General features: G+C 49.3%; 2 protein-coding genes across 2 annotated transcripts in view; both read left to right on the top strand.

Annotated features, from left to right (window-relative positions):
* The first annotated feature begins 7045 nt into the window (after positions 1 to 7045).
* Positions 7046 to 22398, top strand: ALLC (allantoicase). The gene is made up of 11 exons (XM_045548983.1): positions 7046 to 7093; positions 8414 to 8464; positions 10901 to 10988; positions 12260 to 12385; positions 13538 to 13617; positions 14413 to 14545; positions 17329 to 17484; positions 17911 to 17984; positions 18984 to 19092; positions 21092 to 21216; positions 22107 to 22398. The coding sequence occupies exons 1-11, from the start codon at positions 7061 to 7063 to the stop codon at positions 22311 to 22313; spliced, it is 1182 nt and encodes a 393-aa protein (XP_045404939.1). The 5' UTR covers positions 7046 to 7060; the 3' UTR covers positions 22314 to 22398.
* A 1330-nt stretch (positions 22399 to 23728) lies between these two features.
* DCDC2C (doublecortin domain containing 2C) overlaps positions 23729 to 27821 on the top strand; it is a 50468-nt gene continuing 46375 nt past the window's right edge. Inside the window, exons 1-2 of the mRNA XM_045548984.1 lie at positions 23729 to 24015; positions 25886 to 25937. Of these exons, the coding sequence (XP_045404940.1) occupies positions 23729 to 24015; positions 25886 to 25937 (339 nt within the window). The remainder of the gene's footprint in view (positions 24016 to 25885; positions 25938 to 27821) is intronic.

Raw genomic sequence — 27821 nt, forward strand, 5'->3', positions numbered from 1 at the left:
GAGCCCGCCCACCCCAGACCCATCCCAGACTCACCTGCGCAGCCCTGAGCCCTCCCACCCCCGGACCCACCTGCACAGCCTTGAGCCTGCCCACCCCAGACCCACCTGCACAGCCTTGAGCCCGCCCATCCCAGACCCACCTGTCCAGCCTTGAGCCTGCCCACCCCAGACCCATCCCAGACCCACCTGCACAGCCTTGAGCCTGCCCACCCCAGACCCACCTGTGCAGCCTTGAGCTGGCTTCCAGCAGAATGTCCCTTGCTCTTAAGCATGCTTGCCTTCTCTCTGGACCACCTCACCCACCTCTTGGCTTCAGTTCCTCCCTCTACAATTTGTGACTCCCAACTGCCTTCCCCAAAAACTCATCTCCAGGGTCCACCTGCCTCCAGCACCTCATATTTGACATGTTCAACCGGTGTCTGCCCCCTTCGTCCCGTATAATCTGTCCCACCCATGAGTCCCCACCAGTGCTGCCTGGCTTCCCTTCCACTCCCTTCCTAAATATTTTGCATGCACCCCTGCTCTCCAGGCACTCACTATTTCTCACTTGGATTTCTACAGCCTCCTCCAAATGTTCTGCTACTAATTTTGTTTGTCTCTGTCGAATCTATGCTCTGATTTATGGCTCAATGAACTGTCTAAAAGTTAAATCTGATGTCTCCTCCCTGCCTAAGATGAATCCCATAAAATAGAAGGTGCACAAGGCCTTGCTTCCCTGCTGCCTGCCTGCCTTCACCACCACCCTCTCCATCCCCTGCGTGGACACTCTAACTCTGCCTGCACGTTCCTTCCCTGCTCATGCCTGGCATGTCCCTCCCCGGGTGGAGATTCTTCATCCTTCAGGGCTCTATTCACCTTCTCCAGGAATCTTCCATGAGCCCTGGCTGGTCTCCTCGCCTCGGTCTCCTGCAGGTTTGTGCATCCTTCCTGCTGCCCTCGGCGCTCGGCCATGCTCCTTGCTCCCTCGCTGGTGCGTGGAGGACACGGCCCAACTGTGCCTGCCTTTGGCCCTCGGTACCTGGCAGAGCTCTTGGTGAGCAGAAGGTGGACAATGAATAATATTGGAAGGTGGCGGGAGGCTGGCACGAACTGACGATGTTTAAAGTTCCGCACGGTGTAGGGTAGGGGTCGGCAAACTACCGTCTGCTGGCCGGTCCGCCATACAGTTGATGAGCTAAGTATGGTTTTTACACTTTTAAATGGTTGAAAAATATCAAAAGAAGAATATTTCATGATCTAAACCTGATATGAAATCCACATTTCAGTGTCTATAAATAAAGTTTCCTTGGAACCCAGCCACGCTGGTTCCCTTGCGAATTGTCTGCAGCTGCTTCTCCCTGTGGGTGCAGAGCTGTGAGGTTTCCACTCCCACGCTCCGCAGGGCCAGTCTGGTGACCCCCAGGGCGGTGGTGGCACTAGCTCTGCAGCCAGCCGGAGGACGACTTGGATTCGCTCTCCATGGGGACATCGATACACACACTGTAGGGGGTTCTGGGAACTGGGGGGACCCTGTCAGGAACTTCACACATGCCTGGTGCACAGCAGGGCTTCAGTGGGAGGCAGCCAGGTAGATGGCTTTGTGGTCTCGTTGACGGCTTCTTACACTGATGAGAGGTTATGAAAGACTTCTAAGACCATTACTAAAAACTGATGTTACTTCTAAGGTCACTAATAAGGAGGGATATTACAATAATGGATGCCTCCCTGTAATTTGCATGAAAATGCTTTGAGAACCTCACACCTGTGCTGTCCAATAGACCTCTGGGATGATGGAAAATCTCTTCTGTGCCATTCAGGATGGTAGCCCTCAGCTACACATAGCTTCTGAGCACGTCACCTGTGGCTAGCACAACTAAGGAACTGAAACTTCAATGTCATTAGATTGAAATTTAAATACCACGTGTGGCAAGTGGCCCATCTTGGTGCGGCCCTGGAGCGCTGAGCCACCCACGGTGGTCTGTAATGTCCGTGGGCAGCACCTGAGTGAGTCTCCCTCTCACCTGAAGGCCTGCTTGCCTGGCCCGAGGACTAAGGGTAGAAGAGGTGGGGGTGGCCGCAGAGAAAAGGGGGGCCGAGTCCTGCACGCCCTGCCCTCGCCTCCCGACTGCAGCTTCTAGTAAATCACACTGGAAGCGGGATGTGTCTCGGACGCTTGTCCCCCTGGGTGGCTCCTCTGTGGGACTTTGCAAGGATTTGCTTGTTTCCCTCTTGTCTCAATGTAGCACATTCTAATCTCACTTGAGTAGCAGGGGCTCAGCGGCCAATGGAGCGTTTCCAAGGGGATGATAAGGAGTTGAAGTAAGTATTTCTTGCAAGTCACCGGAAAGGTCCCTTTATTTGATAACTCCTCATCTCTTGCGAAGCTCGCAGGCGAGGGCTAAGCGAGCTGACATCGACTGGCGGGAAGGCCAAGGAGAAAGCCCTCAGAGAAGTCCCCACCCCAAATTAAATTCATTTCTGCCAACTGAGACAGATGTTTCCAAGTGCCAGATTTCATTCAGAAAAACAAACGTTAGCCTCAAAATCTCTGTATGGCTTTTGGGGTGTCATATATATGATCTATATATGTCATATATAGATCATATATAGCTCCTATATAGCCTACATATGCTATATACCGTATATCACATATGTAATATATGTCATATATAGGTAATATATCATGTAGACCATATATTATATGTAATATATAATATGTATACTATATACCCTATTCAGTGGTCCCCAATCTTTTTAGCACCAGGGACTGGTTTCGTGGAAGACAATTGTTCCACAGACCATGGTGGGGAAGGTTTTGAGATGATTTAAGACATTACATTTATTGTGCAGTCAAACCTCTCCGCTACTGATAATGTGTATTTGCAGCTGCTCCCCAGCACTAGCATCACCACCTCAGCTCCACCCAGATCGTCAGGCATTAGGTTCTCATAAGGAGCCACAACCTGGATCCCTCCATGCGCAGTTTACAGCAGGGTTCGTGCTCCTGTGCGAATCTGATGCCACCCTGATCTGACGGGAGGCGGAGCTCAGGTGGTGCGAGCCATGGGGAGCGGCTGTAGATACAGATGAAGCTTGAGGAACGTGTGCCCACCCAGTCTGAGGGACAGGCTACATGGAGCAACCTGTATGCTGACCCTGGACATTGCGGGTCACGCTGCAGGGGCACCAGAAGGGGTCTGTCTCCTTCGTGGCACTGGCGTTAGAGGACTTCACTGCACTGACTTAACATTCTCTGAGCAAGAGCCTTTCATTTATTTATTTTCCAAAGGGATGGGCATTCCGTTTCTTTCTTTTTTGTGAAGTACTGAACTGAAGTGTTTTACTGTCTAACCGAGCGTGAGCTTTCGGGGCTGGGCACGCGGAGCGAAGTGCTGAGACGGGCACCCTGAAACCAGGTGCGAGTGCCCTTCTCCTTCCACCCCCCTACTGACCCTGCAGCCCCGGCACACCCGCGGTGCGGAGTGCAGGTTATCCGGGGCACGTCAAAGGAATAGGAAAGACAGCCAAGATGAGAGGCCACTGGACACCTTCCACTGCCCTCTGGCTCGTGGGGAAGCATGCGGGCCATGCACGGTGTCACCACGACACCTGGCTCCTCCTGTCACACGGGGGCAGCTGAGAGAGGAGCGTTAGATTGTTGCTGGGCGACACGCCCGAGTGCTCCGCACGGGCACGAGTAGAGCTTGCTGCAACCGACAGAGGAAAAGTTGAGCCGTTTCCAAAGCACACTTGGGTAAATCAAGTGTTTGTAATCATTGAATCAAATTAAATGGTCAGCAAGCCTTTGTTGGGTGCCCACGAGGGCCTGGCACTGCGTGACTTTGGGGCACAGGACAATTATATCACCTGGGCCCCTGCGGGACATGGCAAAGTGGGGCACTGCACAGTTGCCATCACCCAGCCTTGGCGAGCTGACCCGGAACACCGCGAGAGGGAGCTCTGCGGAGCGGCTTGAGTTCCAGCCCGTGGCAGGCTGTGTGTCTGTGCTGCGGGCTGGCGCTGTTTTCAGTGTGCAGTGGTGGCGGCCGTGGTGGTGGGCTCTGCACCGTAATCTTTTCAAAGCCTTCCCAGCTCGGTCCCATAAACTGTGGTGACAGACACGTCCCACATCGGTGCTGTCCAGTATGGGCCACATGTGGCAACTGAGGACTTGAAATGTGGCCAGTTAAGGAGGAACTGGGTTTTATTTAACTTCAATGAATTTAAGTTTGAATCTGTTGAATACCCATGTGTGGCTAGTGGCTTCCAGACTGGACGGCGTGGGGCCAGATGGAGGTGGTCATCGGCTCCTGTGTGTCCTCGATCCCCCTGCCCACGCGCCTCTGCCCCTGCGGCTTCTCCTGTAACTCTCGGCTCAGGGAGCCACCCTCAGGGAGATGCCTGAGCCCAAGAAGCTCACGAGTATGTGTCCTCAATGACACTGTACCTCAAGGGTGTCTTGTTGTTGCATTTCCCAGGACGGTCACCACCCCCATTCTGTGTCTGTGCCCTCCCCTGACCCTGTGAGCCCCTTCTGAGAACAAGTCACGACCACACATGGCACAGTGTCTGAACATCCCAGGAACTCTGTATGGGTTGTTGAATGAACACGTAAGTAAATGAAGTTTGTTTAACAAACACCTAAGTAATGCTTACTACATGCCAACACTCTTCTAAGAGCTTTCAAATATCAGTCGTTTTGGACACATGTGGGTTGGCAATATGGTTCATTTTGCAACTGTGGGTTTAGACAACTTACTTGACCCCTCAAAGATGCATTTTCTTCACTCGTAAGATGTGGATGGTACCCAAATCGCAGGTGGTTCTGAGGATTAAAATGAAAAAAAAAAATATATGAACAGCACATGACGTTACTAGGGGCTCACGCTCTGGGGAGACACCAGTGAGCAAAACAATTGACTGTCCTCAGGGTGACAATCTAATTGTGAAAGACAGATTGACAAATCCCTAGACAAGCAAACTGCACTGTATGTTACATGCAGTGGGAACAAACGGAGGTCCGGGTAAGGGGTGTTGGGGTGCTGGTGGGAGTGGGGGCCAACACTGTAAACAGGGGGTCAGGGTCGCTTCACTGGGAGGTGATTGTCAAGTAGGAGCTTGGAGGGAGGAGAGTGAGTGAACCATGCAGATATGCAGGGAACAGCATTCCCGGCAGAGGGAATGGCCACTGCACAGCTGCAGGGGCAGACACGCCTGCAATGTTTGATGAGGAGCAGGGGAGTGTGTGGCTGGAGAGGTAGGAGTAGGAGAGGAGGGGCCAGAGGGGACCTGGCACAGGTGAGGGGGCTCGTGGCCAAGGTGAGGGGGCTCGTGGCCAAGGTGAGGAGACCAGCCTTTATTCTGAGTGAAGGGGGAGCCATTGCAGGGCTTTTAACAATCTGACTTTTGTTTCTGAAAGGTTGCCTCGGGTGCTGTGCTGAGAGTAGATCGTAGACAGGAAAGATCCAGGGAGATGAGTGGGGACATTTAATATCCAGGAGGCTGAGGATGGTGGCGTCTTTCCTCTCCCCACCCCTCGACATGTGTGTGTGCATGTGTGCGTGTGATGTGTATAACATGCATGGCTTTGGTTGTGAAAGATCTCAAACACATCCAAAATGGGTAGAAATACTATCACTTTTCCACCCAGCCACAGCAGGTATCAGCTCGTGGCCAATCTCGTTTCACCTTTGCCTTCACTCACTTTCCTTCCTCTCAGATAGTTTTGAAGACAATTCCAGACATTATATCATTTCCAGATTCTGGGTCCATTTTGAAGGTAGCCATGACTTTCCGACAGACTGGGGGCGGATGAAAGAGCCGTGGAGGTTTTTGCTGGAGCACCAGGAGGACAGAGGTGCCACCCGCTGAGCTGGGGCTGGGGCAGCAGGTGCCAGTGCGGGAGCTGAGGCCTGCACTGTGGGCTCTGCGAATCCGTCAGACCCCAGGGGAGACGCTGAGTAGCTGACATTCGCAGCTGCAGCTCAGGAGGGGATCCAGGAGGGCGAGGCATGTGGGGCCCCAGGATGCGGGTGATCTGTGGTCTGCAGAGCCACGGGGACTGGACGAGGTCACTATAGGAGGAACCAGCCAAGGAAGGTGGCAAGGAGCCACCTCCCTGTGGCGTAGGAGTCGCCAAGTCACTCTCTGGAGACACTGTTTCGGTTCACATTCCTGACAGCAGGTGCAGATGACAAGAGTTGCCTGTGCCTTAAAAAAACAGTGACCTTTCATAGGCCAATGGTATTTTATAATCACTTGTGTTGCTGTAATTGCAAGGGTGAGTTGACTTCTTACGCCCACTGACCGCCTGTATTTCTTTTTGTGAATTAGCGCAACTCCTAATGCTTGTTAGTCTTACGGTTTAGGGGCGCGGAGGTGCCAGCCGCACCCCTACCGCCCTCGGGCCTCACCGGCTCTCCAGGTCTCCGCTCTCTCCGCTTCACAGCGGGGTCCTGGGGCGGTGGGGAGGTGCCAGTCTGCCGGCGACAGAACCGCGCCGCCCTGCCTCCTCCCGGATGGAGACTTCTCCGGCTCAGTCCCCGCTGCGTCGGCGTCTGTGGGCGCGTTTCCCGCGGGGGCTCCAGCGGGCACCCCAGCATCCTCCGCCCCACGCGGTCCTAGCCAGGGCCTGCCACCTGGGTGTTCAATAAGGGTGTTTTTGAATGCATTCAAGGACTATTAAAAGCGAGTTATTCTTTTCTAAATTAAAATAATTTCCCCCTTTTAAATACTGAAACAAAACTTTGCATTTTGTGGTGGTCGGATTCGTATACTTTAGCGGTATTCTATTCTTAAATTCTTCAGAAGGAAGCTCTGCTGCCCCCTCCCCGCTCCGCCCTTGCGCAGTCGCCTTCCGAGTCAGCCGCACGGAGCGGACGGGTGGGCGGAACGTCCAGCCGCGTCCCCGCCTGACCTCGCTCCCTCCGAACCGCGGCGTGGGCAGCCCGGGCGGGCCTGAGCCACCGCTCGGTCCCTGCCACCCGCCCGGCTGACCCAGCCGCCCTTCTCGCTCCTAGGGGGCATGGCTGAGGCTCCGAGGGAGGGACCACTGACGCGGTTCCGGGACTTCACGCAGCTGATGGACCTGACGTCCGAGTCCGTGGGAGGAAAGGTGAGCGGTCCCGCGTGCAGAGCCCCGGGGGAGCGGGGCGTCGGCGGGAGGGACGACCTGCCTGCAGAAGCAGAAACGACTTCCCGATAATGCACCGTAAGTCCCTGACGACTCTGCGCAAGGGCAGCGCTGCCTTAGGTTTTTTTTTTTTTTTTTTAAGACATCGTGCATTTGTGAAAAGCGTACCCCGTCCCTCCGTGCTTCATCGCGCGGTAGACGGGGGTCCTCCCGCTCTGGCTGGGCGAGGACCACATGGAGAGCCCGGTGCACGTGGGCCAAAGCGCCCAGGTGCGGGGCGCAGGGGCTCCGTGCGGTAAAGGAAGGGCCGGCGCCCGCCCCGGGAAGCCCCCTCCACGGGGAGAGAGCTGTGAAGGCCCGGCCGGCACCGGGACCAAGGCCGGGCCGCGCTGGGGGAGGGGGCGGGCGGGGAAGGGGCCCCGCTCCAGCTGGTTGTGTGTCGGGATCACACCAGGTGTTTGTGGGGGAGTCGGGAGAAGGAGTCGGGAGAGGGTGGAGAGGCCCCACGTGCCCTGAGAGGGCTTCGGCTGAGGAGCCAGGGACGACCTGGTCACGATGTGTCCCCTCACCTGCCCTTGGAAACCCGGGCGATTTCCAGGCGGCAGGTCAACCCCAACACAGCAGTGACGCCCTGCACTCTGCCACCAGCACAGCGGGCAGCTCCGGGACAGCTGGGTCCTCTCCTGCCTTTTGGGCTCCTGGGCTGGTGCCAGAGACCAGGGCAGCGTCCCCACCCGGCTGCAGTGGTCACTGGGCTCCAGGTTAGGTCGGTGACCAGCAGCCTGCTTTGCTCGAGGAAATCCAGTTGACACCTGTTTTCTCTGGGTGGGATGAGTAGCAGCCCACCTCACTCACGAAAACGTCCTGCCCTGGTCCCTGAATCGCCAGAGAGCTGACCTGCAGGGCAACCTTCGGGGAAGAACCCTGAGCCCGTGGGACCCAGGTGGGACCCAGTGTGGTTTTCTTGGGGGGGTCCTTACTGTGTTTGTGAAAGTATCACAAAGGCTTTGGTTCTTGAAAAGAAGAAAGTTGGGTTTCTTTGCTTCCCACGTGGAAGAAATTAGCAGTTTCACATCCGGGTGGTGAGGGGGTTAAAAAAAAGGGTGGGAAGAAAACCCTGGAGGAGGCAGGCGGTGAAATCTAAACCCTTAAAAAGCTCTGCAGCTTAATCGCATGTATCACTTCCCCTAGGCAATTTCACATTTCGTTTTACTGCATCTTGTAGTGTTTCATTAGGGAATGAAATAAAATGATTTTTAATTTATAGTTATTTTATCTTTACTTCTTTCTTTCTTTCTCTAGATTTTATTTGCAGCAGATGACTTTTTTGCTCCTGCAGAAAACCTCATAAAGGTATTGTAAACTGGCATTCTGCAGCGTCAAGTGTTGGTGTAGGGTGGTCTATGCAACCATGTTAATTAACATCTGGCTGTATATTCGGGGTGGGCATCGTGCCATGTGTCCCAGTGAATTAGTGCGTGAGAACATCAGAAACGTGTGCACACCAGCATCAGCCCATGCTGAAACAGGGAGAGACAAAGCAGTTTGGGGCCATCTTGCTCTATGGGGGAACACTGAGGTGCCCAAATACTGTTCTTCTGACTCATGTGAATTTCATAATCTGTGATGGGAAGAAAACTGGTCCATGTCTTGAAGTTTCTGGGAAGTGTTTTACCTGGTTAATTATAAAAGTGCAAAACATCGAACTTTGAAAATGGAAAGGATACTGACAAAAAGAATACTGACAAAAAGGGAGGCAAAGGCAGCTCTGCTGGAGTCCTGGTCTCTCGTCATGCCCCGTGTGGGGATGAGGATTCTGCGAGTGGAGACAAACGCGGTACACACAGAGTGCATGCCGTGTGCAGCGGGCGTGGCTGCGGCTGAGGCCTTCCGGCCTCTGCTGTGGGTCGTGGCCCTTGGCCACACTAGTGAAGTGGCTGTTCTCCATCTGAGCAGGACGTGGCCAGGTCCCGAGCAAGCTGGGCATGACCCTGTGAAGGCACCTTGCACACGTAACTTACTTACTCCTCATTAGGAATGAAAATAAAAAGGGGAACAGAAATGTTAATTCACTTGTTCCAGGTCACACAGCTAGCACACACCAAAGCCGCTACTGTTTTACCACGTGTCTCATCTCTGGGAAAGTTGAGTGCGTACACACCTTGACCCAGCTGTCCTGCGGATTTCCCTCATTTGCATGAATAGGCAAAGATATGTAGAAAATATTGATTGTGATATTATGTGGAGGGGAGAAAACCACTCTAAATGTCCATTGATAGGGAACGAGTTAAGGACATTGTCTCTTCCATGTATGGAACATGATATGGCCACGAAAAAGAATGAGCCAGGTCTCCACACCCTGGCAGCAAAAGAGGCCCCTGCGTACGCAAGTGCAGACAGCGGGGTTTGAAGCATGCACCCCGCTGTGGGGTGCGGTTGCTGCGGAGGGGCTTGGGGCGGGTGGAGAGAGATTGGGACCCATTCCTTGTGTTTTACACTTGAGCACATATATGTACACATACATGAACACACACACACATATATATACATGTGTATATGTAGTCACACTTGAAAATCACAATATGTATATATTTTTCTCCTTTTTGAAAAAAATTACAGATAAAGCTAAAGTCCCTTTCCCCTCCAGCTTCAGTGCTAATTCACTCCTTCCCTCTACAGAATTAGCACCACTGTAAGGTCAGAGCATGTCTTAGTCCACTGGGGCTGCTATGACAACACGCCATAGACGGGCAGCTTCAGCACAGACATTGTTTCTCGCACCTCTGGAGGCTGGAAGTGTGAGATCAGGGTGCTGGCCGGCCTGGTGTCTGGTGGGGCCCCCTCAGATGGCTGTCCTCTCCTTGTGTCCCCTGTGGCAGGGAGCAGGGAGGGAGGCAGCAAGCTCTCCCTTGTCTCCTCTTGGAAGGGCATCACCCCATCGTGGGGGCTCCACCCTCATGGCCCTGTCACCTCCCAAAGGCCCCACCTCCCGAAGCTATCACCTTGGGGGTTGGGCTTCCACATATGAATTTTGGGGGGACACAAACATTCAGTCCATAACAGAGTATCCTTCTAATGTATTTTATACATTTAAATAAATATAGACATATCCACAAATATATAACAGTATTATGTTATATTTTTTAAATTTATATACATATTGTCATAAGTACTCAGCACTGGCTTTCTTCACTATCTGCGAGCTCCATCCACGTAGATATGACCCGGTCATCCTGTAACTGCTGTGCCACACCACCGTGGCCCATTTGGCATGAGGAGGCTCGGTGCCGGCCTCACGGGACTAGAGCCCACTTGCTGCCTTGGGGCTGCAGGGCGGCTGGGCGTGGGGTCAGGGTGTTCAGCGGGACCCCGAGCACCCAGCCACCCACTCTTCCTGTGACTTTGGCTGATTGCTTGTTAAACAGTCTCCCCTGGGCAGTTTGGGAGGATAACTGGCCTCTCGTGCTCGTTCAGTGCCCACGTCGGTTGCAGCTGCAACACGGTGGGGCCCGTGGGGTTCCCTGGGGTGCGGTTCTCACCCCCTGCTCCCCGTGGTCCATGCCGGGTGTCAAGGCCCACGAAGCAGTACAATTTCTTACTCCGAAGGCAGTGCCAAAATGGGGGGGCACCCTTTGACCTGGGGTGGGCCAGCTGTGCACACGGTGTGGGGCAGAGACGTCCCCCGGCCCCTGTGCGTGGCTCCCCCGGCCCCGTGGGCAGAAGGTGGTGTGCGGGGAGCCCAGGCTGTCGCAAGGATGCTAACGATCCACTTGCACATCTTTGCTCTAGAGCGACGGCCCAAGTTTTAAAGAACACGGATACACCGAGTTTGGGAAGTGGATGGACGGATGGGAGACCAGGAGGAAAAGGACGCCAGGTAACGAGAGGACTTGGTCATCCCAGTGCATTCAACGCTGCAGTTTAAGAACAGGGGCTGTTGGAAAGCTAGTGGCTGTTTTGGGTCAGTTTTAACACGGTGCCTTGGGATGCTCCGCACTCTCGGGCCTCCCCCTCTGAGCATCAGGGCCTGGGGAGTCAGGAAGGGTCGTGTGAGCCTGGCCGCTGACACACCACCAGGCACAGAGGAGGGTGGACATGCTTTGTTAGGGAACGAGAGCACTGGGGAGGGCCGAGCGTGGACGGGAAGATCAGGGGCCTGCGGAGCAGCGTGGCAGACGGCATTTGGCAAGTGCATGTGCAGTGGGTCCTCACAGCAACCCTCCGCCCCAGGTGTTCTTCTCCCTGCTCAGTCGCCATGGAAACAGATGCATTGCCTTGGCCCAGCTAGCAAGATAAGCTGGAACTGAAGCAAGGTCTGTCTTGTGCTCCTGTGCCTTTTATGTCACCTTAAGATGCTGTTTTTATTCATTGCTACTCGTCAGTCTCAATCAAAACACACCTTTTGGAGGTGATGAAATGCCTAAGAGTGAACTCATCCAGGCATTAGGCTGATAACTGGATTTTCAAAAGCTCCTGTCTCAAGTATTACAGAAATACTGGATATTTCTAATTTTCTGAATCTCTATAGTACTCGAGGCAGTACTAGATCTAATAAGTCTGGACATTTTAAGGTGGGTTGATATCTGACAGCAAACAGCCAGGAGCTACACCGTGGGACCCTACTCGGGGACTCTGAGGGCCTTGGCAGGGGCACGGTGGGGCGTCCTGGGCGGGTGCCGGGGAAACCCCTAAGGCCTGAGAGGACGGGGGGTGCGGTGCACAGAGCCGGCTCCGCTCCCCACTGAGCCGGGCCAGGGTTTCCTGCATTGTGACAGTCACGGTTAAGTTTTATGGAAGCTGATATCGTCCCTGCTTCACAGCGGAGGAAACAAGGCTCCGAGAGGCAATTTGCCAAGGACAGTCACGGGACATGTCACCTGGCATCAGAATCCTGGGCCTCTGAGTGCAAGGCCTGAGTGTTTTCTGGTCTGACTAGAATTGCAGATTCTTGTTGGACGATGGTGGTCACCTGTGGCCAGGTCAGAGCGAGCTCAAGTTGCCTGAGCTGAGTGAACCTGCTCACGTCTCTCCCTGCTGGGAGGAGGGCGTTCCTGTTAGTGGCAATTTTCGTTTTAGTTCTGTCCAATCACACGCTTCACCCATTGCTGTCAGTCTAACGGGGCCTCTCCTGTCCCCTGTGTTGCCCAGGTCACGACTGGTGCATCATCAGTCTGGGGATACCAGGAATCGTCCGGGGCTTCGACGCGGACATTTCTTACTTCGAGGGAAGTTACCCTCCTCGAATGTCGATTCAAGCAGCGAACGTGGAAGAAGGTGCCTGAGGCAGCACTGTCCCCCAGGGGGGAATCGTGGGGACCCCCGGCCCCCTCTCAGGAAGACCCGGACAGGTTCAGCAGCTTGCCTGCGGCCCCTTCACCGTGACAGAGCTCTAGGACTAGGACTCCCAGGACAGTGCTCTGGGATTTTCAGTATTCAGCTTAACAGTGTTTTCGGCCCAGCGTGGATTCCATCACTCCCACCCTCCTCAGGCCCCCTCAGAGGCACACCCGTGTGTCACGGGCACGTTTGGTGAGCAGTTTCTGGGGAGTGTGGGCTGTGCCTTGGGTGACCCCACGATGCAGAGTCAGGTCTGGGACAGCCGTGGGGGCAGCAGCACCAGCCGAGCTCCCGCCGTCCCAGTGCGCCTGGCGGTGCGGCTGCGTGGGCCTTACCGAAAGCGCTTCTCTCTGGATCCTGGATTGCTGGCCCTTGCGAACTGTGCAGGCTCTATTTTTATTCCTTTAATTAGCATCACCTGATGTTGGCCTTAGACTTAATTTTTTGGAAATGTGTACGATTATGTGTGTGTATATGCAGGTACTTGGGGCAGATAAATCCCGTCAGTTGGCAAATTTATACCGAAAGTGCTACGTGCACAGCTACGCACGTGGCTCCCAAGGAGGGCTGGGTACCCGAACAGTACACGATGTGCACTTCACAAGCAGGAGTGACTAGTGACAAATGAGTGACGAGCCAGTAGGATTATTTCAGCAAGCCCGTCAGCCGTCTGCCAGCGCTGCTATTTGGGAGTCGCCCGGTGTCAGTGCTAAGGGGGCCAGTGGGGGAGGGGTGTTTCGGGGGTTGGCCTCGTCATAGTCCAACTTCACTGATCCAGCGTCTGAAAACGCCAGTGACGGGATAAATCTGTTGACGTCTGATCTAACTTGGAAGTGATATTTGCGACTTTGACAAGCAAATGTAGTATCAAATATATTATACTTTTTGAAATTACTGTGTTAATATATTAAATATTGCAGAACCTCAACAAATGTGTTTACTGCTTTGATCATCTGATACTTTGACTTAAGAAGCATCTTTAGTGCTATTTGGCAAAATGAAACTTACCATAGAACCCACTAAGAGAGTATATTCTCTCTGATACTGAACCCTAACCTGAATAATCTGGAATGGCTGTTCTGACTTCAGATAAACTGCCGAAAATCCCAGAACGAGGAGTTAGGACAGGAGCTGAGGCCACCCCTGAGGAGCTTGCCGCTATTGCTGAGGTACACCTGGGGCTCTGTCGCGGTTAGGGGGGCGGTGAGGAACCTGCTCTGCGAGGCGGTTCTGTGGGAGACTGAGCCTGGTGTCCCTCACCTCATTCCTGACCCACTGTGACCTTACGAAGGTCTCGTCAGTGGTTCGTTCCCCTCTGCACGGGGGCACCGTGGCCGTGGCAGACCCCCTGTCGCTGGCCCCCGGTGAGGTACATCTGGAAATAGATAGTAAACGTTTAAATACTTTTTATAACAATTGACAAAATAATTTTGTGTCTGATGAGTTTAATAAAATAAACAGTTGGGGCTTGTATTTTGGTATCTTGTTGTTTTCTAAGTCTTCGTTGTCTAGCAGTTTGTATTGTGTTTATAAAAGTATTGCTCCGTAATAGACAAGGACATAAACATTGTAACGGGCCCTTCAGGTGGAAAGGCGGAAATCTAGGGAAAGCCCAGGTCTCCTGCCCGTGGGAACAGCCTTGGTGGTTACTTGAACGCTCACATCACCACTCCGGCTCCTCGGACCCCCCCAGGGAAGACGTGGAAGGATCCGAGACCGTGTCCCTCACTCACAAGCCCCCGCCACCATCTCCCACCGGCTGTTTCGATCCGTGTGGAAAACCTCCAGGCCTTTATTATTAAACCTAGGGCTAGATCGTTCCTGTGTTTGTTAGAGCGTTCCGTTAGGCACCCATCCATTTTTATTCCAAAACATCTCCACCCCTTAAGCCCCACGGACGCACTAGGATGAGAGAACTTATTGTTCTCAAGAGCCACTGCTAACATTTTCATATCTGTCGACAGCTACAATCCAACAACTGGAATCACTTGGTCCCCGTGACAGAGCTAAAGCCAGGAAAACCTGCGGAGAGCCACAACTATTTTCTCGTCAATTCTCCGCAGAGATGGACGCACATCAGACTCAACATTTTCCCAGGTACACACGCGACACGGACCCATCTCCAGTTCTGCGGCTCCTTTACTTTATGTTGGCCTGTTTATAAAATATAAAATGAATCGCCCCTTCCTTCTTGGTAACAGATCTCTCTCGCATTTTAGGATTATAATTTGCCCTTTTTCACCCTAGGAATTCTTGTTTTAATCTACCCAATAATAGGTGGCTATTGAACAATTATCAGATAGATCAGGATGTGGGGGAACTAGGTTGTCTTAGGTTAGATGTGTCCCAACAATCTCTATTGCCCAGGTACGTTATATAGCAGTGGAGGCGGCATGCACAAATGACTCTTGCTTCATTTAATTTTTTTTGTAGCGGCTTTGTTGTAATATAATTTAAATAACATGAAAATCTCCCATTTGAAGTGTGCAGTCAATGGTTTATAGAATATGCACAGACATGTGCAGCCAACGCCACAATTTTAAAGCATTTTTATCATCTCACAAAGCAACGCCAGACCCTTTAGCTATCACCCCCCTCTCCGCTAGCCCTGAGCGACCATTGATTTACTTTGACTTGATAGATTTGATTATTTGGACATTTCATATAAATGGAATCACATAATGTTGGTCTTTTGTGTCCGACGTCTGTCACTTAGTATCCATCCATGTCATGGCATGTATCAGTGCTTCATTCCTCCCGATGGCTGGATAATATTCCATTGTGTGCATATACATGTTGAGCATCCCAGATCTGAAAGTCCGAAATCCAAAATGCTCCCAACTCTGAAACTTTTTCAGTGCCAATGTAACACTCAAAGGAAATGCTCATTGGAGCATTTTGGATTTGGGATGTTCTACTCGTAATGCAAATATTCCAAAATCTGGAACACTTCTGGTCCCTAATATTTTGGACAAGCGATCTTCGAGCTGTATCACGTGTCATTCACCCATCTATCAGCTGGTGGACATTTGTTTCCACCTGTTGGTTCTTATGAATAGTGCTGCTGTGAGCCTTTGTGTACATATTTTTGTGCAGACGTGTGTTTTCATTTGTTTTGAGTTTATATCTAAGACTGGATTTGCTGGGTCCTATGGTGACTCTATCTTTAACTGTTTGAGGAGCTGCTAGACTTTTCCAAAACGGCTGCACCATTTTACATTCTCCCAGCGAGGTATGAGGGTTCTGATTTCCCCACATCCAGCACGTCTGACTTTATGTTTAGAGTCATCCTACTGGATACAAAGTAGTTTCTCATCGTGGTTTTGATTTGCATTTCCCTGATGACTAATGATGAAAATCTTTTTACGTGCTGACTGGCCATTTGTATAGAGAAGTTTAATAGTGAAAGTGCTGTTTTCGGGGTTGGACCTACAGGTCCCTGAGCCCATAAAAGCTCTTTCTGAGTTGGCGGGTGCTGACTGCAGGGTGGTGAGCAGCACCTTGGCTGCTCTCCGAGGTCCCGCTGGGCAGGAGAGGAACCAGGCTGTTGTCGCTGGGAACAGGGGGTGGGGGAGTGTTGGTTTAAAGGAGATGTCCTCAGGGGACAGAGAGGCACTTTTGGGATTCCTTGATAGTTTTGATTAAAAGTGAGTCTAGATATTAATTCTGTAAAGAAGAATCTTATTTTTAAAAATGTAAAATCAGCTTTATATTCAACATATTAATGTCTTCTATGCTACTAGGGCGAATCGTAACATTCAATGAGCTGGAACAGCAGTGGCAATTACTCTCACAGTCTAGTTCTTGCTCAATTACTTCCTCCAGTTTATTTTCTAGGGTTTTGTGCCAATGGAGTCTGGTTTTACTTGTTGTAAATAGCAAGATTTCCACTGTTCTACAAATATTTTTTCATATAGCTCAGTTTCATGAAATTTTTCGTGTAAAAATATATAGGGGTTAGTTTTAGTAGAATACTCTGATTAGATGATTTTGACCTTCTATATTAAAAAATGCTTGTCTCCACCTTCTAGGAAGTAATATTCAAACAAATAAAGAATATTCAGTTTGTTAGAACCAGACATCGTGTGTTGCTCTTGGTAGCTCCTTGCTGCTCTGCAGACCGGACTTCAGGCTGCTGTGGTTCGCGGCAGCTATGTGATTTTGTGGATATCATCTCTCGTATTCTCAGCTGAGTAACTAAGCAATGTGGTGTTGTAAAAATAAACACATAAGGCTCTGGTATGAGTCTGTGTGGGAGTTAGCAATGCTCATTCCTGGCACCAAACATAGCTATGGTGAATTTCCCAAATGCTTTGAACTTCTTGGAGTTGTTCATTCAATACAGAAAACTTTGAGCCTCTACTGGGTGCCAGGACCTCTTCTAGGCAGGGGAGACATAGAAGTGAACAAGACAGGGAATTGTCGTAGCCTCCAAGGAGTTTACAGTCTCGGTTTGCGAGACTGATTTCAACAAGGACTTAAACAATGGGAAAAAAATGGATAATTTCAGCCTGTGATTAGAGCTTTGGAGTAAATAAGCAAGGGGATATGATAAATGCTATCCTGGGGAGTCAGATATGGGCCAGGTGGAGGGGGGAGGAGGGTGAGAGAGAAGGCTTTTCTGAGGCTGTGACACTGAAGTTGAGACTTAAGAATGACTAGTAGTCTTTGGAGAGCTGGGACAGGTGTTCTGGTACAAGGTAATAACAAGTGCAAAGGCCCTGGGACAGTGGGCTTGCTCTATTTGAGAAGCAGAAAGCAGGCAGGTGTGGCCAAAGCCTCCCACAAGACGAGATTGGAGAACACCAGAGGGCCCTGTAGTTTATGACACACGAATAGGCACTTTTACAGATAATAACTAAGCCAACTTCCCTTTTCAGATGGTGGAATTGCACGACTTAGAGTGTACGGCACTGGACAAAGAGACTGGACTGCAACTGACCCCAAAGAACCAGAAGACCTAGTGGCCATTGCTTTTGGGGGTGTCTGTGTAGGATTTAGTAATGCACACTTTGGGCACCCAAACAACATGATAGGTAAGATGACGTTCTAGGAGCTGGTTATTTCGGAAGTCTGGATGCCGGCATTAAATACCCGAATGTGGTCAGAATGATTTAACAGGCAGGGACATTACAGAGCATGGGGGCAGATGAGATTAATCTTCCAGGTGTGTGACCTGATGCCTTGCTGACATGAAATAAGTCAACATTGGCAAATTTTCTTCCTAATTTTCTTCCACTTCTTCTGTAGTAGTATAGCAACTACTTCCTCAGTAGTTGCTATAAAAGGAAAAGGAAAATTTACTAACCCTATGGTTGTTTGTGAACTTACTGAAACATTAAGGAAACAACTTATGTAGCAATGCTTAGGTGACTGGGATCTGTAATTAAATTACACCAGTGAATTTATTCTCACATCTAAAACAAAATCATGGGATTTACCGTTAATGTCATTTTCTGTAGGTGTCGGCGAGGCAAAGTCTATAGCAGACGGTTGGCAAACTGCAAGAAGGCTGGACAGGCCAGTGGTATTAGAAGTAAGAAGTTAAAAATAACTATGGTTTCAAGTTTTTCTAAAATGCATTTTTTTAAAGTTTGGTTTTGTTTCCTGTTTTACATCAAGGAAATTTTTGCTCATTTCAGAAACCTCCTAAGCATTGTTCTACCTGCTTATTACTGTTCTCCACATTTTCCAAATTTCCTACTGTTTTCATTATAAAATCAGGGCAAAGACCCACAGGGCCAGACATGCTGGTCATTGCCAGCTACTCCCTTACTCTGTTTCTCCAGTGAATAAAGAAAAGGATCTTCCACTTAATGATACAAAAGTTATGAATAAATTTGTTGGTAGATCTGGAGGAAAAAACCCACTAGTTTAATAATTTTTAATATCCACATATCCCAGGATGAGGCCACTTGTATGAACTTGTCACTGACAGGAGGCTCCAGAGTCTCCACAGCTGTTTGCTGTGGCCAGTAACTAATTTGCTATAAGGAAACCAAAAAGAAGCAGATCAAAACTAAACTCTTCATTTGCAAATCCCACAGAAAACGTGGTCAGAAATACCCTCTTCTCGCTTCTTGGGTTGTTGGATTTCATGTCATCCAATGCTTTCAGATATAAATGAATAAACTCTCCTTTCTAGAAACTAAGATTTGGAGGTGTATTGTGTATTGGAATAGGTTTGACTAAGAAAATATCTACTTTGATAGGTCATGACAAACTGATTAGAGGACTACGGGCTGGATTAAAGATCCTTTTGTGATTAGCATCTGCAGGGATCTGTAATTGACGCAGGAAATCACATGACACCCGGTGACATTGGGAGTCGGAGGAGGCACATAAGGAGTGACAGCAAAGCCAGAGTGTACGTGCAAAGTAATTTACACACCAGGCCACAGGAAACACTCTTTTATAGTAAGAAATAGAAGGAACAGGGTGATAAAGTGCAATGTGTCAACCTTCCTCGCCTGTTGGTTTTCAGGATTGGTTTCCTGAATGAACCCAGGTTAGTTTACCTGTTTCTAAATTCCAGAGTGACGACAATGGCACGCTCCTGGTTCCGGGCTGTGAGTGGGCAGTTTTCCGATTGGCACACCCTGGAGTGATAACTCAAATTAAAGTCGATACCCGCTGTTTTAAAGGTAAATGCAGAGCCGTAAGGAAGTGCCTTATGACTGGAGCGCTTATTCTAAAGACGGTGTGGTCCTCTGGGGGTGGGACCCAGGACAGCTGGGCCCTGGGCGTGGCTTTCCCATTCAAACTGCGTAACTTTGAGCAAGTTACCTAAACTCTTTGAACTCCAATACCTCCTGTATAAAATTCAGAGTTGGACTGGATGACCTCGGAAAACATACTAGATTCCATTATGCAATAAGGCTTTTTATTGTAGAGATTCTGAATTCAATTTGGAAGAGCCTATGAGAAAAACAGGGGTGGGAGGCATCTTTTTACAGAGAAGGGGTCCTGAGCAGATTGATGGGGAGTGACCATTTCTTCTCCAGGCTTGACTTTTAAGGCAGTGATCTACATATTTTCAAAATTGTGCACTTCTATTACATATTAGCAAAAAAATTTGGACAAGCAACCTTGATATTCTATATTTACTTTCTTATGAAATACATACATATGTCATATTAAGAAAGTTCAAAAGAGGTTACTGAACTTTTATAGTTGTTAGGTGGCATTTGAAAATTTGGATTGGGCATCTCATGACTGTTTAGTTGTCTCTGAATAAATGGTGACAGTTTATATTCATATTTTGGATGAGTGATTTTTAAATGTCTTGCAAATTATTATGACTTTACTCCATTATTAACTATTTTATCAAGACACAGTATACTTTTAAGGCCAGGTTCATCATCAATAGTAGTGGATAGAAATTAATTATTTCAACAAGGCTTGGTAATTTTCACTTATTTTTGGAAGCCTGCATTTTAGATCTGGTGTGCCTTTTACTGTTCAGCATGGCGGACAGAGCCCATCGTAAGGGTCAGGTGAAGTAGCAGCTCTGAGATTTTCCTGTTGTTCTTGCCTGCTTACGCTTTTACTAGTCTTTTAAGTCCACAGTTCTCTGTGTGAATGGTTTAAATCACTTGTTTATTTTTGTGAGGGACAATTTAGTTAAACCCAGGTACCAACCAGTACACCCACTTAACCAGGCACCCCCAGCTGCAGTAGGTCACGAATATATGGCTGCCCAGAACACCATGATGACACTTATGGCAGCCAGGGAGTGTGCAGTGCCCACTTGTATTATGTCAACACAAATACATTGTATCAAATGTGCAACGCTTGATACACACACACATATATATCAGGGAAATAGAAACAGCAGCAGTGATGTTCTCTTCCTGTGTCCTTTGTGTTTTCAGGGCATGCTCACCCACCTTGGAGACCACTATTTTAAGAGAAGAGCCACAAAGGGGGCATGTGAGCACTGAGCATCCTCTTTTGCCAGGTTTCTTGGTTAGCAGCCCCTCCTCTGTCCACCTTAAGAGTCTTGCAGAACTCCCGTAGAAACCTCCCCAACAAAGAGTGTGGGACCTTTCCCCTAAGGTCCTCTAACCCTGCTGGGCACATGATTCCTGTGAAATTCCGAAGAGAGAAGAGAAACAGGACCGTTTGCTCTCCCATGGAAACCACTCAGAAATCCTGAGTACAGTGTGTTTAACTGGTGCTCAGAAGTAGCTAACTCAGCTCAGTATTTCTTCTTTTTTTATTGTCACATTACAAAATATGATGCCATAAGGAAAATATTTTCCAGCTTCATAATAATTTCAGATGAGCCACATAGCAGTATTCAAGTAATTAAATCTGCAATTTAGGAAGCTTATCAAATACATTCAACTTTCAAAGTGAGAATGCTGTACAGGCAAACCCAAGCGTGCCAGCCCATCAACATACGGCAGGCAGTCTGTGATTCCTCCGAAAAACAAACCCTCATCTATTTCGTGAGCAATCCAGCCACCATACACCGGGCTCTCATTCTCTCACATGCTTCGTACCTTTGCTTTTGCTTAGAAAGAGCAATGACTTGTTCTTTGCTGGGTTTTTGATACTATTTAAAAAGCCTGATGTCCTATACGCTGAACTGTGCAGTGTAAATGCAGCGTAGAAAGTCGCTCTGCTTTGTTCCGGTAGGCAATTCTCCCGACAGATGTAAAGTGGACGGGTGTATCCTGACAACTCAGGAAGAAGAAGATACGATCAAGCACAAGTGGATTCTTCCAGACCACAAGTGGAAAGCCCTGCTTCTGGTCACCAAGGTTCGTGTGCAATGGTGCTAGCAGTGGCACTTGGTCTGGGCTGTTTCACGCAGATCTGCTTCGGAAGGACTGAGATACAGTGCCAAGCATACGGCTCAGTTTAACAGTAGAATGAACAAGCTTTAAAAAGTCTTATTTGTGCACTTAAATAAGAAGAGGACAGGCTTTATTTCCCCCAACTTCTGCATTTCCAATCAAATTCTGTTAAAACAAAAATTGTCATGTGCTAAGCATACATAAAGGGAAAAATGTTTCCACTTTATAGTTTACTTTTTTAGAAAGAGTGACTAGCATATTTAAGGCTATAATGGTGTGTCCACCTGTGGGATGGAATCTGAGATTAAGGAGGAGGGAAGTGGTCACCGTGGGTGAGGGTGGAGGTGAGGGTGCAGGTGAGGGTGGAGGTGAGGGCTGGACCGCAGGTAAGGGTGCAGGTGAGGATGGAGGTGAGGGTGGAGGTGAGGGCTGCACTGCAGGTGAGGGCACAGGTGAGGGTGCAGGTGAGGGTGGAGGTGAGGGTGGAGGTGAGGGCTGCACTGCAGGTGAGGGCGCAAGTGAGGGTGCAGGTGAGGGCTGCACTGCAGGTGAGGGCGCAGGTGAGGGTGCAGGTGAGGGTGCAGGTGAGGGTGGAGGTGAGGGTGGAGGTGAGGGCTGCACTGCAGGTGAGGGTGGAGGTGAGGGTGCAGGTGAGGGTGCAGGTGAGGGTGGAGGTGAGGGTGGAGGTGAGGGCTGCACTGCAGGTGAGGGTGGAGGTGAGGGCGCAGGTGAGGGTGCAGCCAAATTATCGTCATTGAATAATTTCTTCACTTAAGTGCAAGCCGTGGTCTGCGTGGGCATTTGGTGACGCATACCCTGTTGTGACAAGGACCTCTGTCTCTGCCTCTTTTCAGCTATCCCCGGACCAAAGTCACTCGTTCGACAGCCTGACCGTCGAGCTCCAAGACGTCATCACTCACGCGAGGCTCACCATCATCCCGGACGGGGGAGTGAGCCGCCTTCGGCTCAGGGGCTTCCCCAGCTCCATCTGCCTCCTGCGGCACCGGGAGAAGCCCCCCATGAGGTTCTGGGTTAAAGCCGGCTTCAGACCAAGCCTCTGACCACACCAGAACCCCAAGTCGGCTACACAGCAGTAACTACCCAGTCACGGTCATCAAGTGTTCGAACACCTGTGCCTCCCGGTGATTTAATAAAGTGGTCTTCTCACAAATTGATTTATTGTTGCCATGAAGCATTTGGTCATTTAAAAATTAGCTGTGAATCATAGATGGTCTCTAAGGAATTACTTTTTATTTTTATTTTATAAGATATTGATATTTACAATATCAGTATCCTGTACCTTCTGTGTGTAGATACAGCAGGTAATATGTAGCTTATTGTCTTTCGAAGTTTGTTTAAGCCCATCAAAACCATCGGGAAAATGTATTTCTAGACTCATTCGTTGTCCCAGGTCAAGAGGACTGGCTCATCTTTACCCAGAATGGGGATAAATGAGGGCTCATCCCGGACGTCGCACTCCCGAGACACCCTGCGCTGGCCGCTGCAGCAGCTCAGGTTCTCACCAGCCCCGAATCCTCCTCCTTTGGGGGAAGATGCAGAATTACCCACTCTGGGCCAAGGGTCCTAGAAGATTTTTGGGCTTGACTGAAATGAAGGCTGTCGAGGCAGAAATAATTTGTTAAAGGTTTACTGGAAGCCGGATTTGAGGACCGACCCAGGAAGACACACCAACAAAGTTGGGCTCGTTCCAAAGTCTGCTACCTGTTGGAATGCTCTCATGAGAAAGTTTAGGGGAAGGGAGGGGACAATACAGAGGTCACAGTCATTGCCCACAGATGACCACATACTGGCTGACATGTTTTACTTGCAAGACAATCAGTAAAACTTCATGATTTAGAAACAAATCAGTGTCCTTTTCTAGGTTAGTAGGTTACGAAGTAAGTGGACAATTTGAGGAACTTCACTCAGGGACAGGCCATGAGTGGTGAATCCTAAGTCCTTCCCTAGGCAGGTAATTTGGAAGCCTGGCACGTGTGACCTGAGGTGGACAAACACTCCCTACTGATCAGATAAAAGAAGCCGAGGCTCAAAAAGGTGAAAAATGTTTGCACTCTCATAATATCTTGAAATAAATAAATAAATGAAAAGGTGAAGCAGCGTCCACTCCGACCCAGTTGGATGGTCCAGTGGTCCTGAAGCCCCCGAGGCCCCTCCACCTCCTCCGAAGGGGCGGGCAGCCGGCCGTGGGCACTGGCGGGGGGAAGGGCTGCCCCCAGCTCGGTGCCCTCATTCCTGCCACCGCTGCGGGGCGGACCCTCCCCTCTGGCCTCGAGCCACCGGCTAACTTTGCGGCTTCCCCGCCACTCCCTCCTGGGCGCAGCGGTCACAATCGCTGATGGCGTCAACACTGGCCGCCCGCCCGGCCCCGCCCGAGCCCGCAGCCGGCAGCGGGGCGCGTGGGTCGGGAGCCTCGGTGCGCTGCGCCCCTGTCGCTCCGCGGCCCGACGGCCGAGCCATGGGCACCCGCGGGCCCTACGCGCTGGTGGACACCACGCCCGCAAAGACCATCCTGGTGTACCGCAACGGCGACCAGTTCTTCGCGGGCAAGAAGTTCGTGCTGTCGCGGCGCCGCGTGGCCACCTTCGAGGGGCTGCTGGAGCAGCTGTCGCAGCAGGTGGAGGCGCCGTTCGGGGTGCAGCAGCTCTACACGCCCGCGCGCGGCCACCGGGTGCTGCAGCTGGACGCGCTGCAGGCGGGCGGCAAGTACGTGGCCGCGGGCCGCGAGCGCTTCAAGAAGCTCGAGTGAGTGCGGCGGGGCCGGGAGGGCGCCGTCTGTCCCGCCGTGTGTCCCGCCGTGTGTCCCGCCGTCTGTCCCGCGGTCCAGGCGCAGCCCGAGGGCCCCTGCGCGCGCCCCGCCTGTGCATCTGCGCAGGGTACGCGCAGGTGTCGGCCAGGCTGGACACCTTCTGCCATCCACAAGCCCCAGCAATTTTAGACACCGTTAGAAAGGGGGTGGGGAAAGGAGGTGGGAAACGGGGTGGGAAAGGGGGTGGGGAAAGGGGGTGGGGAAAGGGGTGGGCTCGCAGTTGCCATTTAAATCAGATGTGAGGGTAGGTAGGGCCTCTCAGACTATGTTTACAGTTCCCCGGTCCAGCTTGCCTTTCATGGAAATAATGTCCCTCCGTGGTTTGCATTTGTCACCCCGGTATTGACACCTGTTTCTGCTTCCTGTTATTTCAGCTGGTTTTCCCTCATGGTCCTGTATTTCTTTGTGAGTTCACTTAGTTTTTGACTGTGAACTACTCCTTTCTACAGTTTTATGTGGGGAAATTCTTCAAGCGCTGAGATAAAAGTGAGATTCTCCAGAATGGATTTTTTTTTTCCTCTACCAAACACCAGCTCCCAATCCAAGGATACTGTGAATTAAATGAGCAGTTTGAGTTTTTAATTTTTTGTTTTTTTTGTGGAATTGGTGTAAGGGCTGGTTTGTGGTTTCAGATTCTTAATGGCATTTGCAAATTTAGCATGCTATTGTTTTTGAGGAAAAATCGTAAGTCACAGACATCATCGATGCAAAGAGGTAGGGTCTGGATTAATGTCATGACATTTTAGAGTGAAATTTATTACTGTGATAATCCTGTTATGTCTGAAAAATCACAGACAACAATGTATCCCTTTCTAGTGATGTGATTTTTGTGATTATTTTTTCAGGGTTAGTCAGGGGGTATGAATATCTAGAACTTCTGATTTCCTACCAGAATCCAGGATTCAATGTTGTTTTACAACAACAAAAAGAGTCTGTTTCTGCAAAAATTGTCTTGAACGTCCTTTTCAATGCATGCATGATGAAAAATACTTAATTTTTACCCCAAACATTTCTTGTAAAATCGGCCCGTGTTTCTATGTTGGCAGACGAGGAAGGACCACCCTCTGCCTGTGCCTGCCTGGGCCTTCCATCTGCCAACTCTAAGCCAATCCTTCTTTGAATATTGCTAAAACCACCAAAAATGACAACAATCTCAAATATATCATTTTTTTAAATCAGGAAGAAACCTTAGCATCAGATATAAATCTTAAGGTGTTATTTATTGTCCTTTAAAACATTTTGTTTTATTTTTGAGGAATATGGGAGTCCCTCCGAAAGTCCCCAACAGTCAAAAACTGTTAGTGGGATGTACACAGATTTCATTCTGGTGACTCTTTTCCGGTAGTGGTTTTGGCAGAATGGCAGCAGTGAGAACGCTTTGAGACAGGAGGGAGGGCTGGCGGTGCAGGGGAGCTGGGTGAGGGGTCCGGGCTCTGCTCTGACGTGGGCCTGTCTTGGGAACATCGATGGGCTTGTCATTCTGGGCTTCCAGCAACCTGGTTAAAAAGGCTGTTGAACTAGATGATTCTGGGGTTTCTCTTTAGTAAAATTATATGGGGGAAAGCAATGTTATCTAAGAGACAGCTTCTACTGGGCAGTGCGGGTGATACCCAGTATGAAAACGCTCCTACCGTAGCTTTGATTTTGTAGACTGACGCGGATTCCAGCACTGAGGAAGCTTTTGTTCTAGTTCCAAATTGCTGTGGGGTTGTATATTTTAATGTTGAAAAAGAGTCATCTCTACAGAGGCTCAAACCATCTAATTATTTACCTTCTAATTATGTTTTCATCTTTCTTTTTTTGCAGTTATATTCATATAGTTCCCAGGAAACCTGCAAAGATGAGAAAGTTGAAGGAAGTAAGTGCTTGCTTCTAACTACCAAGGGTGGGATAAATTGGATGATTTGGTAAACATGTAAATGTCAGTATTGAATAACTGAAGTTTTACAAAACAATGTTTAGTAGGGAATGCCTATAAAGACACGTTGCTCTTGAAGTCAGAATCCACTGTGAGAGCTTGTCGTACTTGTCAACACACTGAGGTAACCAGGTGATGGCAGTTAGTGAAAATGTTCTAAGGCCATGCATAGGGAGACAGTCATCTTTGAGGCACACCATGCCATTGTTTATTAAAACTTTTCACTTTCCTTTACTTTTGGGAGATTTGGAAAAGTTATTAAAAGTTATGCAGTGTTGACGCTAATTATAATGCTGAATTTAAACATTTGCCCCAAGTTCTCAATAGTTTTGTACCTGATAGACATTTACAAGGTCTACAGGATAGAACATTCCCTCATTCCACTCACACCACTTGATTCTTAGTAAGAATAACCATTTATTTTGTTAAAAGAGATGTACCTTTTTTTGCAAGCAAAAAAAAATCACAAGGTTTTAAGCAAGATAGCCTGTTGATATTTAGAATTTAACATGATTTTTACTTTTAAAAAAATGGATTTATTTTGGGGAGTGTTACACAGGTGAGATATTTAGCAGGGACCTACTTCTCTATGTTATAATCTTGCCATTCTTAAATTTCCTCCTCTATAGGATGGAGATGATAATTGTTACCTTAGGGGATTGTTATAAGGATTAAATGATAAAATATAGGTTAGGTACCAGCACTAGGTAAATGTTGTTTCTCTTCTTCCAATGTCTTAAGGAGGCCGGGCTGCCCTGTGTCCTTGGGTCACCATCTGGTGTTCCAGTGAAGGACATTCTAGCAGCTCTAGCATTATTCACAAGCACCTGCCTGCACAAGAGTTTAGGTGCTTCCTTAAGAGTCTGCACTTTCAGGGCAGTGAAATGAAGTCAAGTTTATCATGTTACCCAGTTTAAATTGTAACTTTCCAAGGGCAGGAGGGTAAGTTTCCAACTAAAAAGCAGTTCTGGCAGTCCTTGAATTTCAGGGCTACCTTAAGGAAGAGAGTAGAAATGGCACATGATTATTCTTGACACCTGGGTACCTGTTTACCCCTCTCCACGTGGGGCTGGGAGTGGCCTAAGCAACCGTTCTGCAAATGACCCTCGAGAGCATCTTTTGGAGTTTGAATCTGTGTTCATCCTTTGAACATTTCGGTGATTTAAATAAAATATGATTAAAAGGCAACATTTTAGGACAGGGAGGCAACCTTCAGATTATCTTGTCAAAACTTCTTGCTTTTTAGTTGAGGATGCCTTGGTCCAGGGAGATCAGGTGACACGCCCGTTGCTGAGCGAGCACTTACACCCCCACGTGGCCCCATTTGTGCTCATTAAGGGCGTGGCAGGTTGCCGGGCGCTCACGCTGTGAGGCTAAAGTTGCCCCCAATTTTCCTTTTGGAATTTCCACTTCATTAGTTTCAAAAATCTGAATATAAAAGTAGTTCTCATTGAGAAAGATGTCAAGACTACTATGCAGAAAAGCTCAGTGAAGAGAATGAAAGTAATTCTCAGCCCTACCTCCCGACGATTCCCACCCTGCGTCTCGTCATGTCCATTTCAGGCTGTTTCCATGAACAGGTAGCAAATGTATACACATGAACACACACTATGCACATACATAAATACACACTTCCAGAGATAGAATCTGTCGATACATACTCTTCTTTCTTTCTTTCTGAAAGACAAGAATAAGCATGTTTTGTGTGGTTGGAACAACACTGGAAATTGGCATTACGGACCATCATGTCAGACAGCAGGAACCCCACATATCCACATAGACACACGGACACACACACACACACACACACACACACTGACATAG

Source organism: Lemur catta, chromosome 4, assembly GCF_020740605.2.
Source record: "Lemur catta isolate mLemCat1 chromosome 4, mLemCat1.pri, whole genome shotgun sequence".
NCBI lineage: Eukaryota > Metazoa > Chordata > Mammalia > Primates > Lemuridae > Lemur > Lemur catta.

Bases quoted from the DNA above. Each gene is read 5' to 3' on its own strand.
- ALLC (XM_045548983.1), top strand. From the start codon at position 7,061: ATGGACCTGACGTCCGAGTCCGTGGGAGGAAAG. The intron at 7,094-8,413 runs GTGAGCGGTCCC...TTCTTTCTCTAG, and splicing joins CCGAGTCCGTGGGAGGAAAG to ATTTTATTTGCAGCAGATGA. The intron at 10,989-12,259 runs GTAACGAGAGGA...TGTGTTGCCCAG, and splicing joins CAGGAGGAAAAGGACGCCAG to GTCACGACTGGTGCATCATC.